General features: G+C 36.3%; 6 protein-coding genes across 7 annotated transcripts; 1 reads left to right on the top strand and 5 right to left on the bottom strand.

Annotated features, from left to right (window-relative positions):
* Positions 1–15: 15 nt before the first annotated feature.
* On the top strand, positions 16–1,198 carry LOC106371982 (40S ribosomal protein S15a-5). The gene is made up of 3 exons (XM_013812108.3): positions 16–261; positions 659–819; positions 919–1,198. The coding sequence occupies exons 1-3, from the start codon at positions 132–134 to the stop codon at positions 1,015–1,017; spliced, it is 390 nt and encodes a 129-aa protein (XP_013667562.2). The 5' UTR covers positions 16–131; the 3' UTR covers positions 1,018–1,198.
* Positions 1,199–1,304: 106 nt separating this feature from the next.
* Positions 1,305–9,859, bottom strand: LOC106386514 (nucleolar and coiled-body phosphoprotein 1). Of its 2 annotated transcripts, none has more exons than XM_048781415.1 (8): positions 9,721–9,859; positions 5,814–5,987; positions 5,604–5,736; positions 5,421–5,524; positions 4,169–4,340; positions 3,911–4,048; positions 3,649–3,817; positions 1,305–3,550 (listed from the first exon to the last, which is right to left on the bottom strand). In XM_048781415.1, the coding sequence occupies exons 2-8, from the start codon at positions 5,852–5,854 to the stop codon at positions 1,527–1,529; spliced, it is 2,781 nt and encodes a 926-aa protein (XP_048637372.1). In that variant the 5' UTR covers positions 5,855–5,987; positions 9,721–9,859; the 3' UTR covers positions 1,305–1,526. The 2 variants fall into 2 exon arrangements, with proteins under 2 accessions (XP_048637372.1, XP_048637373.1); XM_048781416.1 differs by having other exon boundaries at positions 3,649–3,814; positions 9,721–9,858.
* A 577-nt stretch (positions 9,860–10,436) lies between these two features.
* On the bottom strand, positions 10,437–13,063 carry LOC106371993 (B3 domain-containing protein At4g34400). The gene is made up of 7 exons (XM_048781433.1): positions 12,626–13,063; positions 11,877–12,240; positions 11,692–11,751; positions 11,457–11,600; positions 11,285–11,356; positions 11,098–11,186; positions 10,437–11,005 (listed from the first exon to the last, which is right to left on the bottom strand). Exons 1-7 carry the CDS (start codon positions 12,680–12,682, stop codon positions 10,757–10,759), a joined length of 1,035 nt encoding a protein of 344 aa, XP_048637390.1. The 5' UTR covers positions 12,683–13,063; the 3' UTR covers positions 10,437–10,756.
* Positions 13,064–14,370: 1,307 nt separating this feature from the next.
* On the bottom strand, positions 14,371–18,223 carry LOC106355604 (probable LRR receptor-like serine/threonine-protein kinase At4g29180). The gene is given in 11 exon segments (XM_048781406.1): positions 14,371–14,551; positions 14,553–14,894; positions 15,030–15,219; positions 15,288–15,477; positions 15,542–15,852; positions 15,935–16,083; positions 16,176–16,256; positions 16,342–16,413; positions 16,500–16,707; positions 16,774–17,817; positions 17,975–18,223. Coding segments are annotated over 11 exon segments (2,727 nt in total). The 5' UTR covers positions 18,057–18,223; the 3' UTR covers positions 14,371–14,493.
* A 602-nt stretch (positions 18,224–18,825) lies between these two features.
* Positions 18,826–20,009, bottom strand: LOC106372002 (phospholipase A2-gamma-like). The gene is made up of 5 exons (XM_013812129.3): positions 19,830–20,009; positions 19,707–19,746; positions 19,493–19,612; positions 19,217–19,390; positions 18,826–19,117 (listed from the first exon to the last, which is right to left on the bottom strand). Exons 1-5 carry the CDS (start codon positions 19,905–19,907, stop codon positions 18,963–18,965), a joined length of 567 nt encoding a protein of 188 aa, XP_013667583.2. The 5' UTR covers positions 19,908–20,009; the 3' UTR covers positions 18,826–18,962.
* A 77-nt stretch (positions 20,010–20,086) lies between these two features.
* BNAA01G07380D (heavy metal-associated isoprenylated plant protein 42) lies at positions 20,087–21,181 on the bottom strand. The gene is made up of 2 exons (XM_048781392.1): positions 20,895–21,181; positions 20,087–20,824 (listed from the first exon to the last, which is right to left on the bottom strand). The coding sequence occupies exons 1-2, from the start codon at positions 21,070–21,072 to the stop codon at positions 20,334–20,336; spliced, it is 669 nt and encodes a 222-aa protein (XP_048637349.1). The 5' UTR covers positions 21,073–21,181; the 3' UTR covers positions 20,087–20,333.
* Positions 21,182–21,542: the final 361 nt, after the last annotated feature.

Here is a 21,542-nt window from a genome sequence, read left to right as displayed (position 1 = left end):
AGTCGATAATATCCTTTAGTATCTTCGAAAATAACAGAAATGCCACTCGTTTAGTTTCTGAAGGGAGAAAGTAAAACCCTTCTCTTGTTGAGTTGGTTCGGAGTTCTGAAGCGGCGGTCGGATAATCGAAAATGGGGAGGAGGATATTGAACGATGCGTTGAGGACGATTGTGAATGCGGAGAGGCGAGGGAAAGCTTCGGTGGAGCTTGAACCAATTTCCACCGTCATGTCTTCCTTCCTCAGAATCATGAAGGAAAAAGGTTTTACTTTCTCGTTTGATCCCAAGTTCGTTTATTTATCGAAAAAGATGACGTTTTTAATACTATCTATTCACTGGTGAAGGATCTGTTAGTGGTGAAGCTAAAGATTGAAACTTGTAATGAAATTTAATGTTTTTTGCTTTCAAGTTTATGTTTTTGCTTCTGTGAACTAATTGTTTGATGCTAGTAGTGGTTTGATTGCTTTTGATGTGCTAATGTTTATACCTTATCTTATCTCAGGGTTTCATATTGAGGTTGGTGATAGATTTCTTAATATAGATGGGTTGTTTATTGCTCACATTTCTAGATAGGGGTTTCAAGTGGTTGTAAGTATGTTTATATCTTTGATAGTGTGTGTTGAAATCAGTCTTTTCTCTAAAATGATACGTTAATGTAGGTTACATTAAGAACTTTCAAGTGCATGATCCACATAGAGTTGGTAGGATAACCGTTGATCTCCAAGGGAGGGTTAATGACTGCAAAGCTCTTACCTATAGGCAAGATGTCAAGGCAAAAGAGATTGAGGAATACACTGAACGCACACTTCCAACTCGTCAGGTTTGTCTCTCCGTCTTCATTTTATTCTCTCTCCGTATCCAGATATGATGCCCCTCTAGTTAAGCATTACGTTAACCTTGTTGGATTTGTTCCATGCAGTGGGGTTATGTTGTAGTCACAACTCCGGATGGGATTCTGGACCATGAAGAAGCTATTAAACGGAATGTGGGTGGTCAGGTTCTTGGTTTCTTTTATTGAAGAGCCTATTCTAGCACACATCAAGTGTCAAAGAGTTTAGCAAATGTTCGAAAAGTTTCGATCAGAACATGTTTATTCATGTGGTTCTTTGTTTTGGTATCTTGCATTTTCTTTGAACAAAGTGGCAATTACAGTACACAATTTGCTTTTTGAATCCAAAGATCTTATGAAGCATTTCGCAGATTGTGTTGTTTGATGAAGTAAAATCCACTGGTTTTACCACATGTGTTATGTATCTGTGGCTCACCAATCAAAGATTAGTTCTCAGTTTGTAAACATATACTCCATCCTCATAACTTTGCTTACACACATTTAAGATAAACAATCATCATACAATCTGATAAGAAAGTCAAGTATATGTTTTGTACATATAACAAATGAAGTAATCTCACGGCAAGAAAATAATCCTCAGGATACTCTCAAGGTCAATCTTTTAAGCAAATACTCAAACAAAAGAATAAGAGCTGACAAAACAATGTAGCAACAGACGGGTAGAGATCAGTAAAAGTTCAGCGACGCAGAGCCCCGAGCTTGGCAAATATGTCGTCGTAATCTGGGAGCTTGGGATGAACATGGCTAGCTTTCTCCTTCGCTAGAGTTACTTGTTCTGGTGATGACACGGTTTCTGGAATAGAACTTGAAGATGAAGCTGCTGGCCTTTCTTCATCAGCCTGTGGTTTCGCCTTATAAGCTAGCTTTGGAGGAGCTTCTTGAGAAGCCTTTTCTGTTTTTGGAAGAGAGCTCGAAGAAGCTGACTCCTGTTTCTTAACCATTGGCTTGGCCTCAGGTATTAGCTTTGTGATAGAGTCCTGATCATGAGAGTCTTTCTCAGTTTTTGCAGTAACCAGGGATGATCTTCTCTCTTGCCCCTTTGTTCTTCGTGAGATGGATATAGACGGCTTGGTCTGAACGCCTGAACCACCTCTACGAAAATCTCTCTTATCATCTTCATCATCACTGGACACTGAGTGGAAATATGAGACAGCAGCAGGGGTGGTCCTGTTCGTCCTCTTCTCTTGACGTCTAACAGAACCTCGAGTAGGGATACCTTCCTTAGAGTCGTCATGAGTGACAGGCGAAGGAGGATGTGTCGGCCTTGTGCTTAGCTCAGTTTTTTTATCTTGATTTCTGGAAGAAACTCTCTTTCGAAGTTCCATCTCTGTTTCATCATCACTAGAAGATGAATATGGAGGTATAGAGCTTGGTTTTTTGTCCAGGTTGCTTGCTTTCTGAGTGTAAAGATCTTGACTGATACTGCTAGAAGGAATTGTCTGCAAAGGAGGATCAACCTCTGTTTGAACATGCTCTTTTACAGACTTAGACAATGTCTTATCTCTTGGCGGGCTCATTCCATAGCTAAGACCTTTAGGAGTTTCTGCGTCGGACTCTTCAAGTGGCATGGAATCATCTTCTTGGTCTTCTGTGTCTGAGGGGAAAAAGTAGCGTCCCAAATCATCAGGAGCTTCAGCTACTGGTGACTTGTGAGATGTTGTCACCTTTGGCTTTTCTTCTACATGTCCAGAAAGCATTCCTTTGTTTCTCATATCGTCTTCTTCACTTTCTGAACCTCGGTCATAATCGTCAAACTTTGCAGACGGTTTGGGCTCATGCAGAGAAGGTGGAGGACTTGTAGGACAATCATCAAATATAGGAGAACTTGGCCTCTCCTTTTCAAGAACCTGTGAGGTTGATGAGCTAGGTTGTTGTCCCAGAGACTTGTCTCCTTTGAAACTCCATGAATGTGTCTCTGATGGCATATTGCTGCTGCTTCCAAGCAATGAAAATCCTAATCCATGTTCTGCCTCATCGCCATAAGCATCTTCTGTGTCGAATTGTGGTTTATCGAAAAACAAGCTATGATCATCAAAAGCCGGAGCAACATCATGACCGTGACTCTGTCTCTCTGTATCCTCAAAGATGCTTGGTGCATCCATATGGTCCGAGGAAGTGACGTTATCATCATCAGAAAAATAGCTTCTGTGTGATCCTGAAGAAGCCAAGCTTGGCTGTTTCTTGAGTTGAACATCTTCATCTTTAATTGGCTGCTGCTGCTTCTCCCTGCCTACTTTAGCAAATGAATCACTAGGCCTCATCTCCAATGAGTTATCTCGAGAATGACCTCGCTTCCATGAAGAAGCATTTTCTGATTGTTCATCAACATTTTTCTTAGAAAGCTCTGCCCTGGTAGTAGATTGATCTTCTTCTTGCCTGTAACTGCTTCTTGGCATTTCTTCTTTAATGAAACCTCCGCTTTGCACATTTGAGCTGCTGCTACTATGTCTATGTGAGGGCTCGTTTCTTATATCATCATAAGAGGATGAGTTCCGCGACTCTGTGGAACTCTGCATCGTCCTCCTCATTCTCTCTTTACTTGAAAGCTCAGCAGCTGCACGTGCAGCAAAACTGGCTCTTTCAGCAGATTCAGCAGCTGAACGTGCAGCAGTTGTAGCATCAACAAACTCTGTTTCATATGGAGATGAATCCACATAACCTGGATTCGGTGGTCTGTGTTCTCTGCCATCAGTTCTCTCTCCTGTAGAAGAAAAGACAGATGTGTTATCATCTAACGCGTAACACAAACAAGAACAACAAAAAAAAACAGGAGAAATGTTTTTGCATTAAAAAACTAACCAGAAGGTGTTGGATCTTGATGATAGTAATCAGTAGATGCAGTGCGGCTTGAAGATCTTCCATCAGTTTCATAGAAGCTATGCGCCACGTTAGCAGTAGATGGAGCTTGAACACTGGGAGGTTGATTGTTTATTCCACTCACCGACTGAGAGGAACTTGCTCCACTCTGCTCAAAATTTTGAAAATGCTACTGAGGAAAACAGATACTAGAGCAAGAGGCAGATGAAATTAACACCAAGGAGATGAAAATGTAATTACTAACCGACAATAAACTTTCCTTTGTATCTGGCTCAACCAAAGTTTCTGCTTCCCATGTTACATTATGCTCCGTAGCAATCTCCTTCAACAGTTTGTTCTTCGTTGGACCATCAGGAGCTTTAACAGACAGTTTTTCCACCAACTAAGCATACATAGAGAGAGAGAGAGAGAGAGAGAATCATCATCATCATCACCATCAAGAATAGCTCTCTCCTACAAACACCAGAGAAAGGAAAACAACAATACAAGCAAACAAACTTACCAAGCGGCTCACACCAGAGTCAGAATGCAACCCAACAGCAGCTGAAACAAAATCTTTGCCGTACTTCGCAGAGAAATGCTTAACGACATCAGCTAGCTCAGCCACATCTGATAATCTCTTGGAAGCGTATAGGACACTCGCAACAGCTTCCTTAAGATCATTAGGACACGTCCTGGACGCAAAGTAGAGGTGTCAAATGGGCGGGCCGTCCAATGGTTGCCCATGTCCATATACAAACGGGTTTAATATGGACAAACCCATTTTTCCCATTAGTTTTCATTGGACAAAATGTGGAAGACCATTAAGAAAATGGTCTTTATTGGTTTTGGGCTTTATGGACGTGGACTGTCCAATGGTCACAAAACCTAAGGTTTATAAAATTTAAGTTTTTCCGCTAAACTCGTAAAATCGATTTTTTCGCTTAAATTTTAATATCAAATTTTCCCGTCAGAACCAGAAAATCGAGTTTTTCTTCAAAACGAAAAATCGAATTTTCCCGCCAAAACCGGAAAATCGAGTTTTTCTGCCAAAACCGCAAAATCGATTTTTCTCGCCAAAACCGAAATTGTTGTACTTATGAGCTTATGTATTATTGTACTTATGAATTTTAATTTTATGAACTTGTATATGTAATTGTATGCTTATAAATTAAAATTTTCTTATATGGTCATTATAGACCCCATGGCAAAACCGAAAAATCGAGTTTCTCTGCCAAAATTAGAAAATCGAGTTTTCCGCCAAAACCGCAAAAATGAGTTTTTTCCGCCAAAACTGAAAAATCGAGTTTTTCCGTCAAAACTGCAAAATCGAGTTTTTCCGTCAAAACTGCAAAATCGAGTTTTTCCGCCAAAACTGCAAAATCAATTTTTCCCACCAAAACCGTAATTGTTGTATTTATGAACTTATGTATTGTTGTACTTTTGAATTTATGGATGAATTTTAATTTTATGAACTTTTATATATAATTGTATGCTTATAAATTAAAATTTAAAATTTTATTATATGGTCATTATGGACCCCATGGCAGCCCATAAAAATATGGGTGTTAGTGGGTATGGTCTTTAATGGACATGGTTCTTAATAGACATGGTCACTTTGCTGTCCACAAACAATGAATGGACAAATGGATATGGGCTAATGGACATGGGCTCGCCCAGTTTACAGCTCTAACGCAAAGACCACACCAACAAACAATGATCAACAACACATTACACATTAACAAAAGTACAAAACTTTGGATATTTGAACTTACTTTTGTGAGTCAATGACACCCAAACGAACAACGATAAGTTCACAGTATATACCAACGAGCTCATAAGCAGCCACTGTCTTCTCTTCTCTCACTACATGCTCCACCTTAAAAAATAATCATTCATAAGCATACACAATTCTACAATGATGGATGAATGAAAAGATCCGATTTTTGATTGCTTACCCGGATTAGAGCCGTCTGGGTCTGCCCTGACTCGAGCAACTGAGCCAACTCTCTCCTCAACTGCTTGATCTGCGTATCCTTCTTGTTCTTCAGTATCTTCAGACGCGACGCCGCCATTTGCAATGTGGTTTTGCTTCATTACAGAAACAGGAAGCGTTACAAAACATAAAGTTGCAATCTTTCAATGACCCAGAAGAAAAAAAGTATTACCATTTCGCTGGCTTGAAGCTTCGATGAAGAACCTTCTTCATGGAGACAAAGAGAAAACGAAATAAAAATCAAGCCTTTAAGGTCTGGAGAGTCTCTGAGTAGCTAATTAAATGGGAGATTTGGTGTTTTTTGTTGAAGATCAGATGAAAAAGTGTGTGATCTGAAAAAGAAAGGGACCAAAATCTCATATGGACCAAAAGGTCAAAAAATAATCTACAGCATCCAAAAAAAATCTGTATGGACCTCTATCATGTAAATTACTTTAACACCCTTAATGAAACTAAATTAAAATAAAATTAAAAACACAAAATTAAAAAAAATTGTGGTCGCCGGCGTAGGGTTTTCTTCTTCCTCATTCTCTGCGTCTTTTCTTCTACTACTCATCGTCTTCAACCATGTTCCACTGCATCGGCATCAAAGATGAAGCTTGTTATCCACCATGTTAAATGGCGTCAAAACTCGTGACATCCCTTGCTTTATCTTGAGCTCTGATGCCACAACCTCTTCTCAGCTTTATTCTCCAACTCCTCCGCCGGTTTGGTGAGCCACAACCAAACCTGATTGAGACATCGATCCCAGCGATCCCAACAGCTTCGGTGCTCAGCATGTATTCGACTCCATGACATCTGCATCGTGGATGAAGCTCTTTATCCACCGTGGCCTTCTCTCTTCCAAGACCAGAGCTTGAAATCTTCACTGAACCCATGTGCCTTCACCACACTACGATTCACCACCACAGCTTGTCCTCTCTAAGTTCTCTATCCGTCACTTTTCCCTCATCTCTCTTATGTGACCTCTGGTGATCCCTTGTGTCAAAGACGAGTATAGCATACTCGACATGCATGAAAAATCTTGCTTTCAAGGCCTAAGTATTGAGAAATGGAAGCTGAATCAACAGCTTTTTCAGGTCCTATACCAAGACTGAGCTCTGTCAAAGATACATCTTCAATAAGAGTGGGATCAGTCAGAGTTTTGATGTTAAGCCTCTCGAGATAAACACTTCACTGAAAATTCTTATAAAAATTAAAGTGGCCTTTTGCGTTTTTAACTTATGATGTGTATTGAAATCTGCAGCAATTGGATGGTCTCTCTGTGGAATGTAGGAAGTTTAAAGATGTTTTGGAGAGTAAAGTACTTATAATCTCAAAAGATATGAAAGATGACAGGTCTAGTAAAAGCAGCTAAGTGATCAGTGTTGGCTTACCAGCTTATGAAATTATCTATGAGATTTTATAGTCTGTCAAAGTCAATACATCCGGCTTGTTACTTAATAAAGTCTCAACCTTTTATTTTGTTTTCTTACTTTCACTTCTGATGATTTTTTTTTTTGTCATCTACTTCTGATGATTAAACAAAGAACATAATATTTTATTTATCGGCACGACACTCCCAATGTTTTACGTGACTGCATTTATGCTAAAGACACAAAAACAAAATAATTTAATGATTATCATTTACGTAACATATGTAACTATAACTTTTATGAATATATTTGATTTATCTTTACAAACATCAAACATATTTTTACATGTGAAAGTATTAGTAAAAGCCCTAAAACTAGATATATAAACAATTGATATACTTTTATTATATATTAGATGAGTATTACTGGTACAACTGGTACAAATTTGACATTCAGAAATTGATAAAATAAATTTGGCATTCTACATGAGAAAACAATCTCATTCCCAATTGGTATGTATTCAAAAAGTTTCTCTTAATTTATTTGAAATTTTGGAAAAACAATTATTGCATAATTTCATAAGTTTACATGATCTACCTTATACTTTTAAGGTTTGTTAACTTATTTGTCTACATAATTTTTGGAAAACATACATGAAATGTATTTATACGAAATTGATGATTTCATTGTAACCGGGCAATGTCATGTAAACATAAAGAAGTGGTACAACTAAGGTAATTGTATTTATTATGAGGTACAACTAATATTTTTAGATTTTACTGCCAAAGTACAACTATGCACAAACTGGTACAACTAAAAAACTAGTACAACTATGTATCGTCGGTATAACTAGAAAACTGGTACAACTATTTATTGTTTTATTTAGTATTGTTTAAATGTGTATTACGTTTTAAACAAGTATCATGTTTTAAACATTGTGGTTGAACACTGACCTCGAGTAGTTGTACTAGTTGTACCATTCATATATATCATTATCACTTGTCATTATTTGTTTATGCAAAAAGTAGTCAAATGACCAAATTAGTGTGTGTTTATAATGGTCTCTCCTAACAATTTTATTTTTTAAATGTTTTTTGGCAATTATTTACAATATCTCATAAGTTTCCATGTTCCACCTTATATTTTAAGGGTTTGTTTACATGTTTGTCCACTATATTTTTGAAAACATACACCGAATGCATTTTAACAAAATTTATGATTCAATTATATGTGATATCAGATAGTTAAACATATAGAAGTAATACAACCGGGGTATATTTATTTTTAATGTGGTACAACTATTTTTTTTCAATTTCACTGTCAAAGTACAACTATGCACAAACCATTACAACTCAAAAACTAGTACAACTATGTACAGTCGGTACAATTATAAAGTGACTCTGAAAGTGATGATACACATAATTTACAACAATTCATTTAGTAATTGATGTAAAAATATAAATTATTTGCATCAGTTCATTTTACAAAAAATTAGTCTCAACTTAAGAAGTTATTCAAAAATATATATCATTTAAAACTACTGATTTATATCATTTACTAATTAAATGTAATTTTAACAAAATTATTTGATTAAAATGATTTATTTTGTTAAATAATATATTCTTTTTCGACTTGTGATGGCTTATGCATCATCTTTTGTTTTCTCGGTGAAAGTATATTTCTATTGATAAAATCCAGAGTTGGTTGGATGGCTCTTTGAGACATGCATGCAGGGAAGAGTGAATTTTGGAGATTTTTTTTATCTAAATCAGCTTTCTCAATTGGATCAGCCGCTATGGTGATTGAGATTTTTAAGGAAACTTCCAAAGTATTTAGGGATTTATCGTAAGGATCCATTCTTTTTTAAGGATTTTTTAACTCAACTTCCAGATCAATTTTTAAATCTAAACTATAAATACAAACTTATAATAGGTTATTAATAACGAAAATAAACTAATATTTTCATATCAATAAGCTTTTTTATATTTTCATTTTTTATTTGGATAACTTAATAAAATTTCATAATATTCTAAAGAATCACAAATTTATGTAATGTTAAAAAATATATGAGTAATTCCATCAATTTTTTTAAAAAAATACTATCAGATATTTTGTGTTTTTAGCGGGTTAATAGTGAGTTTTTGGATTTTTACCGGGCTCTATCTAATTTTTAATTAACGTTTTTTTTTCATTAAATATGAACCGGATTATGTATAATGTATCGGGTCTATTGATTTAACCACGAATCCAGGTCGGATATGAAAAAAATTCTTAAAACTCAAATATTATTATAATCGGTGTTTTACACTTTCTATTTAAAAACAACAATGCCACAGCTATTATAAATTGTATAACTAGTTCAAATGTACAATTAGTACTGCTAGTACAACTGATATAACTGTATAACTAGTACAACTGATAACTGTACAACTGGTATAACTGTACAACTGATATAACTGTACAACTAGTACAACTGGTACAACTGATAAAAATAATTTTAAATATTTAAAGTTAAATGAATATGGGCCGGGTTTTGGGTATTGAGTTTGGGTTCGGATTTAGTTGGTTGGGTTGGTAAATAAGTTAAAGTTTTTAGGTTTGATGGACATTTTGCTGACTTTTCATATTAAATTTAATTCTAAAAGAAATTCAAATTATAAGGGGTCCATAATAGATTTTTTCAGATGCAAGTGGTCCATTATAGAATTTGATCCAAAAGAAAGGATCTTCACGGGAAAGTATCAAACTTTGGAGACGATAGAGAAGGGCGGATAAAAGTATCGATCATACGGTGAAGAGGAAAAAGGAGATTTGACTTTTCTACAAATGGTTAAATAGTGATGACGATGACGCGTTAAGTGACTTTGTAAAAACGTTCTTGGATTTTGCCACCTAAAATAAGTCCAATAAGTATAATACTAAATCATAACTTTATAACATTTTTATATTAGTTTTAGAGCATCTTTATCCGGAGTCTTTAATGAGGTTTTGAGTGCGTAAGTCTCCACAAAACTCTTAAAAATCGATTACAAAAATTACTAATTAAGAATCAATTTTAGTGAGTTTCTTACACACTGTTTGTGGGTTCCACTAATTCATGGCGGTCCGCGATTGGTTTGTTTTTTAATTTTTAATTTTTTAAACAAAAAAAAAAACTAAGAAACCCAATTCCTTAGGGATAAACATCCTCTTAAATACGGTTATAATTGTATTTCAACATTTTTAGAAGGATTTCTTAATATATGAAATTCCATTAACAATAGTATCTTATTAAAAATTATTACATTACAAAATATTTGTGTAATCATCCTTATGTTTTTTTCCATCAGTATAGATTTTGGACGCAACAGAATCAATCAGAAACATTTTACTTTCAAGTGTTGTATGGATATACGACTTTCTGATGTAGAATGCGATTAAAAGTGGTTTGTAGTGGTAGGGATTCCAATGTTGCAGTCTTACATTACAACTTCATAAGCATAGAGATTGGTTGTGTTATACTCCAAATTTGAATCTTGATGACATTAATACTTTATGCCATGTTTTTGAGATTAATACAGACTAATTCGAACTAGGAAAAGACTAGAACTCAGACAACAAACTCCTCTTAGATAAAAAAATAAAAACAAACTAAAAACATAGAGATGATCCATCAAAGTCTTTAGAGCACACAACAAACTGAGAAACCATAAACTTGGAGCAACTCAAATATCTCTCTTTGCTCACACCACATACTAATAAACGGTTTAGAAATTCATATCTAGGAGGTGGTAGTGACGACATGGATCTTGACTGCATAAACAAGACCTTCCTTTCGAAAGATCTCGCACAAGAGACGATCTCCTTTCTTCAGTCCGTTCCTCTTGCATATGCGCTCCCATTTTTTGATAGTCACACGCTGATCCTGCCACGTTGCTGCTCTCGCTTCTAGCTTCCCGTGGTTGTCAATGTAGCACACGTAAGCTTGGAACTTCAGGCAATAGTCTTTCACTATTTGCTTAGGAACGTTCTGTAGTTTACAATAAAAATTAGTCAGACAAATCTGTAACTCTCTTTTAACTTAAACAATTTAATTAAGAAAGTCTAACTGCGGGTTCTTACCAGCTCGTATATCCTGTTCTTGATGATTATCTCAAAACATACATTATTGGGATCATCCAGATACACCTCTGGATTCTTGATTGTAGACTCTGTCAACAAAAACACATTTCAAGAATAAGTATCTGTCACATAGGTTAATGATGCAGTAAGGGTAAATAATGAAACCAAAGCAAATGAAGAAGCTTACGTCTCTTCCTGGACACTGAACCAGAGCTTTTACTTGTTGAACCAACATTAGAGTTTACTGATCTGAGCTCTCCTGTAAAGAGTCAAGAGACAAACAAACACAGTTACGTATATATATATATATATATATAAACAGAAAGATCAGGGAAATGATTATGTGTTTTTAGTTAAACCTTTCTTCCTTGAGTTTGTAACTTTTGGGGTCACGTCAAGGAGTGTGTCATCGTTAGGAGGAGAGTAGGAACTGTCACTCAAGCTGTTGGAATCTTCTGAGATGAACGAATCATCAGAATCTTGAACAACAACTCTCTTTTTTCCTGAATAAAAAAAAACAGCTTGTTAATATAAAAACCAACCAAACGAAAGAGACTAAAGTGATTGAGAAAGATAATATAGTGTGTTTTAGACCTTTGTTCCTGGTTCTTGGGACTCTCTGTGCAACCTCAGGTTCAATGATGTTGGAATCCTCTGAGGTATAAAGCACACAAAAATATCAGAGCATTAAAACAGAGCTTCTTTGTATATATAAAAAAGCAATCAAACGAAATGACTTTTAAGTGATGAAAAATGCTAAAGAGTGAGTGTTTTAGGACCTTGGTTTCTGGCATTGGGGACAGTCTGCGCCATCTCAGGCTCTGAAGAAGTGTTTGTGTCTTCTTTGTCATCATCATCATCTACGGATATAACTTGAGCAACAGCTCTGACCTCTTTACATGCTCTACTGCCACCATAGATGTCGACCGTGAAACTTCGAGATCCGTCATAAACGAAAGTCAACACGTCTCCGTCTCTGAGACAGTTATCCTCCACGAACTTAGACCACCCTTGTCCAAAGTAAACCTCGTCTCGCCTCTTAACCATAGCCACTTTCCAGAAGCATCCACCATCACTTCCTTGGAGAAGCGCTGTTTTGGGCAAAACAAGTGGTAGCTCATCGTAATACGACGCTGGAATCGCCTGCACAACGCAAACCACTAATCAAAAGCTAGCTTTCAAGAGATATAAACAAGAGTGACTCTTAAGGTTAGACTGATCAAGAGTACTAAAATAGTCAGGTTGAAACCTCTGACTATTACAGAGGCTTTCCAGACACCAATAAACAAGACTTGGTTTCATCTCAAGAGACGACGTACAGACAGTTAAAAATATAGACAAGAAAATACTCTTAAGGTAAGGACTCAAGAGCCATCTACTAAAATAGTCAGGTCTTAACAGAGGCTTTCCACACACAATAACAAGATTTAGTTTCATCTCAAGAGGCGTACATACAGTAAAAAAAGTAAACTGATTCAAAGTCCATGACAAGACAAAAAAAAAAGTATAGAGAAAGAGAAGATATTACCATGGATTCAGAGCTGAAATGGGAGAGGAAGATCTTAAAGAAACCTGGGGGAGCCATTGAGAGGAGATGAAGAGTGAGTGAGAAGCTGGAAACAGAGAAGATGTAAACTAGGGTTTATGTAGAAAGAGAGAGAACAGCTTTTGAATATGAGTCAAAAGTAACGATGAGCAGCACTCTCTAGTCTTATAAGACAACAGTGTACTATATATTCTGCATGGGGCATCTCAGAAAGGTTTCAGTTATTTACTACTTTGATCCTCAGATAATTTTCAGAACAACCCTTTTAACTTGCAATAAATTATGGTCAAAGACAAAAGTAGTGAAGAAACAGAGAAGCTTTTGCGTGTTTGAGTGTTCAAAGAAACGATCGTCCAGTACGGTGCCCATTTGATACTGATGCTACTCTCAGCTTTTCCTCTGCCATTTTTCCAGTTACCACTTTGATATAAAGGAATAAAACTTGCCATTTTAATTATCTACTAGATTTTGACCCGCGCTTGAAAAGCGCGGATTTTTTGAATTATATTATAATACAAAATCTTATTATATCAAAAAATATATTTTTTAACAGTTATATAATCTATGAATTAGTTTATTTGATATTTTATATGTACACTTTTACGTAAGTTTTTTTAGGCATGAGAATTATATCCGGATCGAAAAAACAAACCTAACAGACCCGGAAATATAGGTTTAGTTCAGATCGAGAGAAGATAACCTAGTGGGGTTTTTTTTGGATCCACATGTCTTTGTTTGAGTCCGGTCCTACCCTAGACCTGATCATAAATATGTTGTGTTTTTTAGGTTTTTGTATTTGGATAAAATTTTGTGTATTTTCAGTTCAGTGTCAGATTTTGAATAAGATTTTGAATTTTTAGGTATTTGAATTTTTTGGGTATTTGTTTGGAGTTTCAAGTAATTTTCGTGTTTCAGATATTTTTCAGATTTTTCGAATCTTTTTAGGATCCTAAATACCCGAACGGATTTGGACCCATTACATCCATATCGGGTCCAATAACCTTTTGATATAGATTTTTAACGTTATTGTACAAAAACATGGTTGATGAAATATTTTTAAAAAACTCATTTTTAAATATGAAAATATCTATCAAAATATAGACGATTGAAAGTTTAGTATATAATATGAGATTTTAGTGGGAAATTTATATATGATATGATTACGTTATTATAAAAGAAAGAGGAAGTTAAAATATACACATATATGTTGTATAACTTCTCTTGCTTTAAATTATATATTATATGATAAAAGTGATAATATAAAACATTAGTTTCAATGATTTTACAATTAAAAGTCAAAATGGTAAATATAGTAATAGTAATGATTAAGATTTAGGAGTGATATTTGAATAAATAATGAAATTGAATAAATTATTATTAGAGAAATATATGGTAACATAGTGTTAGTCTAAGTTTAAGGTAAGACAAAAAAATAATGAGTTAAATAAAATGGTCCAAACTACTTTGATAGGTAGATTTTTTAAGACTCCTTCCCTTTTAATAGTATTGATATATATATCTCATAAACAAAAATACAAAGGGAATTTATAAATTAAAATAGAGTATTAAAGAAATTAGAATCAAAACTTGCTATTTTAATTATCTATATATATATATATATATATCTCATAAACAAAAACACAAAGGGAATTTATAAATTAAAATAGAGTATTAAAGAAATTAGAATCAGAACTTGCTATTTTAATTATCTATATATATATCTCATAAACAAAAACACAAAGGGAATTTATAAATTAAAATAGAGTATTAAAGAAATTAGAATCAATCATATATATGAACACACACCAAAATGAGCATAAACGATCAAACATCATTTTAATTAATTTTCCTTAGTTGTCAAATAAAAAAATTTGCTTAGTATACTTCTCTGTCACCATTTCCTTCTGATGATCTCTCTGGCTCACGAGCCAGCTCAGCAGCTAAGCACTGTTGCAGCTCAGACACGATCTGGTTCATTGCTGGTCTGTTAAACCCTCTTTCTCTGACGCAAGACATTGCCACCTCCACAAATTTCCATGCTGAGTCCGATGAGTAGTCGCCGTGAAGCAGCGGGTCCACGACGCCGTCAAGCTCTCCGGTCTCCAAGAAAGGCTCGACGAAGTGGATGACGCTTATTTTTTCTCCTTCCTTTGTTCTCACGATAGCTCGCTGACCGGTGATGAGTTCAAGAAGCACGATTCCGAAACTGTACACGTCGCTCTTCTCATTCAACATGAACGTTCGGTAGTATCTGTCACCATGCATGCATACGTGAAATGTATTTAGTTTATTATAAATAGGATTAGCCAACCCTAGATCAAATAAACCGACTGATCATGTGATATATTGGCTAAACTAAACCGGTGACATGTAAAAGGAAACTTACTCAGGATCAATGTAGCCGGGAGTGCCCATGACAGCAGTCTCTACGTGGGTGAGATCGTCGTCAGGGAAGACCTTAGAAACCCCAAAATCAGCAATCTTGGCTTCCAAGTTATCGTTTAAAAGAATGTTTGCTGTTTTAACATCTCTGTGTATTATCGGTGGCCTGCAACCTTGGTGCAAATACTCCAACCCTGCAGAGGAAAACAAAGGTTTCACACATGAACCAGACTAAACCAGGTTTGATATCTTGGAAACCAACCTTGTGCAGCGTCAATGGCTATATGGAGTCTCTTCTCCCAGCTAAGATCCTCTGCTTTCTCACTTGAAAGATACTCCTGCAAGTTGCCATTGGCCATGTACTCATATATGAGAGCTGTACTGCGTTCATCATCGCAGTATCCGACAAATGATGCTAGGTTCCGGTGATGGACTGTCAAAAGAAGCTCTGCCTGCAAAACATTTTACACTTCAGAACTATCCAATAAGTTTTCTTTTTGGTGTTCTTTAGCTTACCTCGACTTGGAACTCTTTGGAAGCCCGTGTTGATGATGAAGATGATGATGTTCCATTAGGCATTGTAGATAAAGAATTTTTTATCATCTTTACAGCAATTTTAGTCCCATCTTCTAGGGAACCGAGGTACACAATACCAAACCCTCCTTTACCTATTACTTTATTGAAGTTGTTTGTAATGCTAGAGACTTCCTCATATGTGAACCTTCTCTTCCCTGAAGGCAGCAGGAATGGTCCTGGTCCTGCATTGTCTCTGAACCTTCTCTTTCCTGAAGGTGGGATTGGTCCTGGTCCTGCATCGGCTCCTGAAACTAAACATTCGTTTTTCTTCTTTCAGCAAAAAACCGACTTCAAATTTTGTAAGGGTGAAGTGAAAATTCCAAAACGCCTCACCTCTTTTTCTTTGCCTTAGTATTATCCATATGATCACCAAAACCACAAGGAGGACGATCACTGATGTGGCTACAGCTATTGGCACAATCATGTTGTTCTTCTTCTTTTCTTGACATGAACTTGAGTTACAAAGGTTTTTTTCATCCACACTGATGATAGAAAGACAAGAGAATCAATAACATTCGCAGTGAGAAAGTACTTGAGTTGTATAACGTTTCTTTAAAACGCTAGAAAACATTACCTGAGTGCAAGTAAACCCTCCTGAAATTTTTTCATAAGAGATTTTGGGATTACCCCAGTGAAGTTATTCCCTTTTAAGTTCCTTGCAACAAAAGTAAAATGTAAATAGACAAATACATAACTAAAATATATCAAGGCAGGGCTATTATATATGTCTGCTCACTTACAGTGATTTCAAATGTTTTAGATCAGCCAGAAACTCAGGTACATTATATTGTAGGTCATTGTTTGATAAATCCCTGGAAACAATGCATACTTCTCTTAACAGTTAATCTTAATAAAGTAGTGGAAAATGTGCATGTATGGTTTGTGTTTGTATACTCACAATGACTCAAGAAGGGAGAGATTTCTAAAAGCTATTACTATTGGTCCTTGTAACCCGCTTGAGCTAAGATTCAGGGACTTGATATGATGATTGTTATTGTTGTAGCTGCATCCAACACTTTCCCAAGGGTATAGTCTTGGAGCGCAAGGATCACCACTCCAAACTTTCTTAACTTTATAAGTAGATCTTATGTTTTCCATTGCTTGAACTGCAAGTAACAAGAGAAACTGTGAAAACCATCGGTTACAAATCTAAGTAGAGATGTAAAACTCACCTTCTTCTGTTGCGGTGTAGAATTCGTCAAGAGATTGCGCTGTAAAGATCTCAATGGCATTGAGCATTGGTGGAAGTGTTGAATCTTCTGCCTTATGAAGAGATATCAAGTGATCACCAGTAAATGATCTTGAAGCAGACCAAGTCGTTGAATACTCAAAAGGAGAAATGAAAGGATCTTCCGAAAAAGGGGAACCGTTCCACCATATCTCCATCTTCCTACTCTCATTAGTCTTGAGCGTTTCGAGTTCCGCAAAGTAAAGATATGCATAGAACCTAGCATTTGTATCATCAGATGTCCATGACAGTTCCATTGGATCATCTTCGCTTTTAGGCGAAGCAGCTGTCTTGATAACTTCATCAGGAGGCATATAGCCACTCTGAAAAACATCGATATACCCTGTTGTCTTGATTGAACTCCAAGAGAGTGAAGTGTAAGGAGACCAGATACGATCATAAACATCGTTTTGGTACCGTCCTGTTCCGTTCAAGTATCCTATGTCCCATCTTTGGTATAACACCAATGAGACGTTTCTTCCATATTCAGTATTGTAGATTGAGCTGTTCACTGGCCTTAGCTCCAAGCCTGAGATAAAAGGAGTTCCTCTACCTTTATTCACAAGGCAAACGTGTATAACCTCTGACTCTGTATAGGTCAGGATCTCTATAAAGACTTGCTCAGAAGCGTTCTTGAACTTCACCGTCGACCAAAAGTTCACGTTCAGGTAAAGATCGAACTCGGGCAAAGCTTTTTTGTTGACCCCACCATCGTAGTTTCCGTACATGAAAGAAGCTCTGATGAGGTAGAGATTGTCTTTTGCATCTGAAGGTTTTAAGGAGTAACAGTTTCTGTCTCCTTGAGGGAAGGCTTTTAAATCAGCAAGGACGTAGGGTAAGTTAGGGTTTGCAGGGTAATTGTATTCTTCAGAGACGTTGAAGTTTACGCCGGCGGTGATGAAATCATCGTCGGAGGTGTAGCTGATACCAGTGACAATGTCTCTCTCGATACCTTTAAGAGGTGCGCCACAATCGATGCTGATGTAACCTGGATCAGTAGATAAGAAAGAGAGGTTACTTCCTAGGCAAGTAAAGTTGTTTATATCACAACTTTTCAAGCATCTTCAAGAACATTGCGTGATTACTTGCAACACAAGATGTTGTACAACGTTTCAAAACATAATACAGAGGGGAGAATAGGGAACCTGTTTGGCTTTGGCCGTGAACTAAAATGGAGGTGGCAAGGGCAAACAAAAGGCAGAGAAAGAGAGAGCAATTAGCTCTCATCTTCTTCTCTTCTCTTTTTACGTTTCCTCAAAATCTTCAACGTATCATCATCAATGAAAATAAACAGACAACGTGCGAGGTTGCGATTAAGATAACAGCAACACCAACATCTACAAAGTCTACTCCTTAAGTCCTTACTTTATTATCACCAATACAACTTGTAGATTTTTCTTTCCCATTTTCCAGGTTGTTTTTTCCGCTTAGCGGTGACTTGTATATGAAGACAACACAGGACCATTCGGACACAATGATGGAGGATCATGACACTTTAGTTGAATAGTTATGATACGATTATAAAATAAGTTTTAAGTTCTAGTGGATGAATAAAGATTTGTTTTTAATAATTTTAAAATTTTATACGTATATAATTTATAGACTGAAATGCTGAATGTTCTAAAAATAGTAAACGAGAGGAGTGTTTGACTAGGGCTCATCACCAACGTGCCATTCACGTTTTAGACATATGTGACTTCAACTTCAAATGATGATAATCTAGAAGACCAATGCAATTTATAACCATAAGATCAATCACAAGACTACATAAGAAATTCAAAGTAACACATGAGAAGTATGAAAAAGTACACTCAGAAAGCACATAAATCAAAACTATATATCACATACAGCATAATTTAAAACAGATTGTCTTTAACAAATAAAACATTAATACTGGAATACTCTTATCATAGGTACATTTCATTTTCTGTATAGTTATATGAATTTGTTAGCCATTCCACATGCATCTAAAATAAGATAGATAACATACATATGTCAATCCATTAATTGTTAACTGATTTTGACTTTAAAACTTCAGCCTTTTTATTTTATAATTGTCTCATGTAAACGAGTTTACAAAATTGAGAGTTGATTTATGAGTCATTGTATAAGATGATCGATAAGTAGAAGAGCTCATCTTTGGTTTAAAGAGGCAGTAACTTTAGACCCTTCTTTTCTCTGAATGGCAACTTTTGTTCCAAGGCCATCCTTTGTGTCCGCTTTACTCCGAGCAAGATTAACCTCCACCCTGGGGGCCTTTCCTGGCACTTTAGGTTTAAAAATGTTACCTGCGCAAGATTTATTCTTATGTTAGTTATAGTGACATACAGTTCAATAGTATAATCACAGGCTCAAAATGAATAAACACAAAGAGCTCAATAATTTACCTATCTTACTGAAGAAAATTCCATAATTCATGCCATTGTACACGGTTGGTATCACCTTTGAGTAAGGACATTTGGTTGAAAAGCCAACCTTTGTGCCATTAGATTGTTTTATTGCTCTGCTCAGTCTGTTAACGCAATGCTGGAATTGCTTATGGCAGTTAACGTAAGTCATACCTGAAGAAAATCATATTAGCAAAAGGCTTCTGTTACAACTTCATGTAAACAATAAGGTTCCATATGGTCCATGATCATGTAACACATTATGACCAAATCAACCTTTTAAATCAACACAATTATCATGGGTCATGCAACAAGCATCGAGGCCATCACAAGGTTTCTCTCCAGGGCATCCAAAGTATCCTATCCCACAGTACTTTCCGTAGCGAACGCCGACAACTGATGTAAACAGAGTTTCATGTAAGAAATACAAAAGTGATTCTCCAAATTCAAAGGGAATGCATAAGAAGAAGAAAAAAAAAACAAATCTTACTGTTGCAGTTCTTTGCAATGCAGGTTTTGCTGCATTTTTCCTGTTAGATTTCGATTCAACAAACCCATCAGAAAAAAAGCTGACAAAATGCAACAAGCATGAACAAAGAACAGTAATTATAACCTTGCTGAGAACGAATGTGAAGAGGAGGAAGGTGGCTAAGCCGAAAGAAAAACGTGACAAAGCACCACCGTAAACCATCTTTCTCTCGAAATGAAGTTTCTGGTTTGTGATTGTTAACCAAAGATTGAGACTCCTTGGAACTTGGAAGATCTCACTGGTCCTCCTTTTTTCTCGATATTTTCCTCTCTTATGTAGTCATGTACCAGACTTAAAAATAGAATAAAAGTCATGTATCAACGTCATTTCTGTTACCTTTTGGAACCAGCACGATTAATCCAAACAGAGTATTATTCACAACAGCTAATCATTCTCTAGTTGTTTGCTGTTATTGATATCAAACAAAAGCCAAATCCTCTGGAAACATCTGTTCTTATTAATCGCAATTTTATCAAAGAGTGTTTAGCAAATTATATCATAGTATTCAATGACCAAACAATGCAGCAAAAAAAGAGCATAAATGATCAAAACACCTATTAAAAAAAAAAAAAAAAGAAAGAAATGAAATCACATGATCGAGCAAGGTTGAGCGTGATCATCGCTGAAATATCGGAAAGGAGAGTCGTGTGCAGGGAAACCCTTATTGTCGTAGTAATCCAACGGATACTTCGCCGGCTCCTTCCTTGGCATAACCTTCGGCGCCTCGTACCTTGCCATCAGTGCCCCCGGTGCGTACCATCCCGGCGGACCCACCGACCGCGGCAACGAAAACATCGGCATCGTCGGTCGTACCGGATGCCCGAAACCCCTAACTGGTGGTAACGGGCAAGGTCCAGCGGCGGCGGGTGGTGTCGGTTCGTCTCTATGCTCCTCCTTATTGGCGTAACGCTTGAGCAAGGCGCCGAACTGGGTCTTAGCCTTAGCTGGGTCCTTCTCGTAGGCGTAGAGTTTGGGGGTATGCCCGATTTTTTGGACGGCTGTGATAAGTACCTGAGGCTCTGCTGTGCCGGAGACCAAGATGAGACCCTTGGTCGGGACTATGGTAATAGCGTAAACTCCTGTTTGGTTTATACAGCATTAGGTCAAACTCAAATCATTTTGAAACAAGGGGAAGTTTTGATGGGGTACCTTTTACTTTACGAAGACGCTTCTTCACTCTGGAAGCGAAGTCTTCGCAACACTGGAGATCCATTTTCAGTATGCAGATCTGCAGAAATGAATACCAAGAATATATAAAATTAATCGGATGATTAAAAACAATTATTACTGTATCTTTATCACTTACAGGAAAGTTTAAATCCTCCATTATTGTTTTCTCAATATTTTGGACGTGAGCTAGGTCTGGTGAGGGTTTTGTAAGGGTTTATATTCACGATTTTTTAGTTCTCTTACAACTTTATGTATATATACGAACAAGGTATCACGTGTATTTATGATCTATGATCAAATAAACACATTTATGACCTAAACAAACAAGGAAAATAGAATCATTATACTCAAGACTGGTTTCCATAAAGAGATCATTTTAAATATTTTGGCAATAACGAGTAGATATCATCACAAAGTTTCTCTCCAGGGAATCCAAAGTATCCTCTATCCCACAGTACTTCCCGTAGCTAATGCCGAAAACTGATAAAATAGAGTTTCATGTAAGAATATACAGAATTTATAACAAGGGAATGCAGAAGAAAAAAAAACAATCTTACTATTGCAGTTCTTTGCAATGCAGGTTTTGCTTCATTTCTCCTGTTAGATTTTGATTCAAACCATATCAGA

This window comes from Brassica napus, chromosome A1 (genome assembly GCF_020379485.1).
Source record: "Brassica napus cultivar Da-Ae chromosome A1, Da-Ae, whole genome shotgun sequence".
NCBI lineage: Eukaryota > Viridiplantae > Streptophyta > Magnoliopsida > Brassicales > Brassicaceae > Brassica > Brassica napus.
The sequence above is the reverse complement of the archived record's forward strand: the minus strand, read 5'-3'. Positions and strand labels throughout refer to the sequence as shown.

Coding starts and splice junctions, on each gene's coding strand:
- LOC106371982 (XM_013812108.3), top strand. CDS start 132: ATGGGGAGGAGGATATTGAACGATGCGTTGAGGACGATTGTGAATGCG. Junction 262..658: donor CAGAATCATGAAGGAAAAAG/GTTTTACTTTCT, acceptor ACGTTAATGTAG/GTTACATTAAGAACTTTCAA. Junction 820..918: donor GCACACTTCCAACTCGTCAG/GTTTGTCTCTCC, acceptor TGTTCCATGCAG/TGGGGTTATGTTGTAGTCAC.
- LOC106386514 (XM_048781415.1), bottom strand. CDS start 5,854: ATGAAGAAGGTTCTTCATCGAAGCTTCAAGCCAGCGAAATG. Junction 5,525..5,603: donor CCCAGACGGCTCTAATCCGG/GTAAGCAATCAA, acceptor TTATTTTTTAAG/GTGGAGCATGTAGTGAGAGA. Junction 3,551..3,648: donor TCAAGATCCAACACCTTCTG/GTTAGTTTTTTA, acceptor TTTCTTCTACAG/GAGAGAGAACTGATGGCAGA.
- BNAA01G07380D (XM_048781392.1), bottom strand. CDS start 21,072: ATGGAGGATTTAAACTTTCCTGTAAGTGATAAAGATACAGTAATAATT. Junction 20,825..20,894: donor GCGTCTTCGTAAAGTAAAAG/GTACCCCATCAA, acceptor TAAACCAAACAG/GAGTTTACGCTATTACCATA.
- LOC106371993 (XM_048781433.1), bottom strand. CDS start 12,682: ATGGCTCCCCCAGGTTTCTTTAAGATCTTCCTCTCCCATTTCAGCTCT. Junction 11,357..11,456: donor TACAAACTCAAGGAAGAAAG/GTTTAACTAAAA, acceptor GACTCTTTACAG/GAGAGCTCAGATCAGTAAAC. Junction 11,006..11,097: donor AGAACAGGATATACGAGCTG/GTAAGAACCCGC, acceptor TGTAAACTACAG/AACGTTCCTAAGCAAATAGT.
- LOC106372002 (XM_013812129.3), bottom strand. CDS start 19,907: ATGGTTTACGGTGGTGCTTTGTCACGTTTTTCTTTCGGCTTAGCCACC. Junction 19,613..19,706: donor CATTGCAAAGAACTGCAACA/GTAAGATTTGTT, acceptor TGTTTACATCAG/TTGTCGGCGTTCGCTACGGA. Junction 19,118..19,216: donor AATTTTCTTCAGTAAGATAG/GTAAATTATTGA, acceptor AATCTTGCGCAG/GTAACATTTTTAAACCTAAA.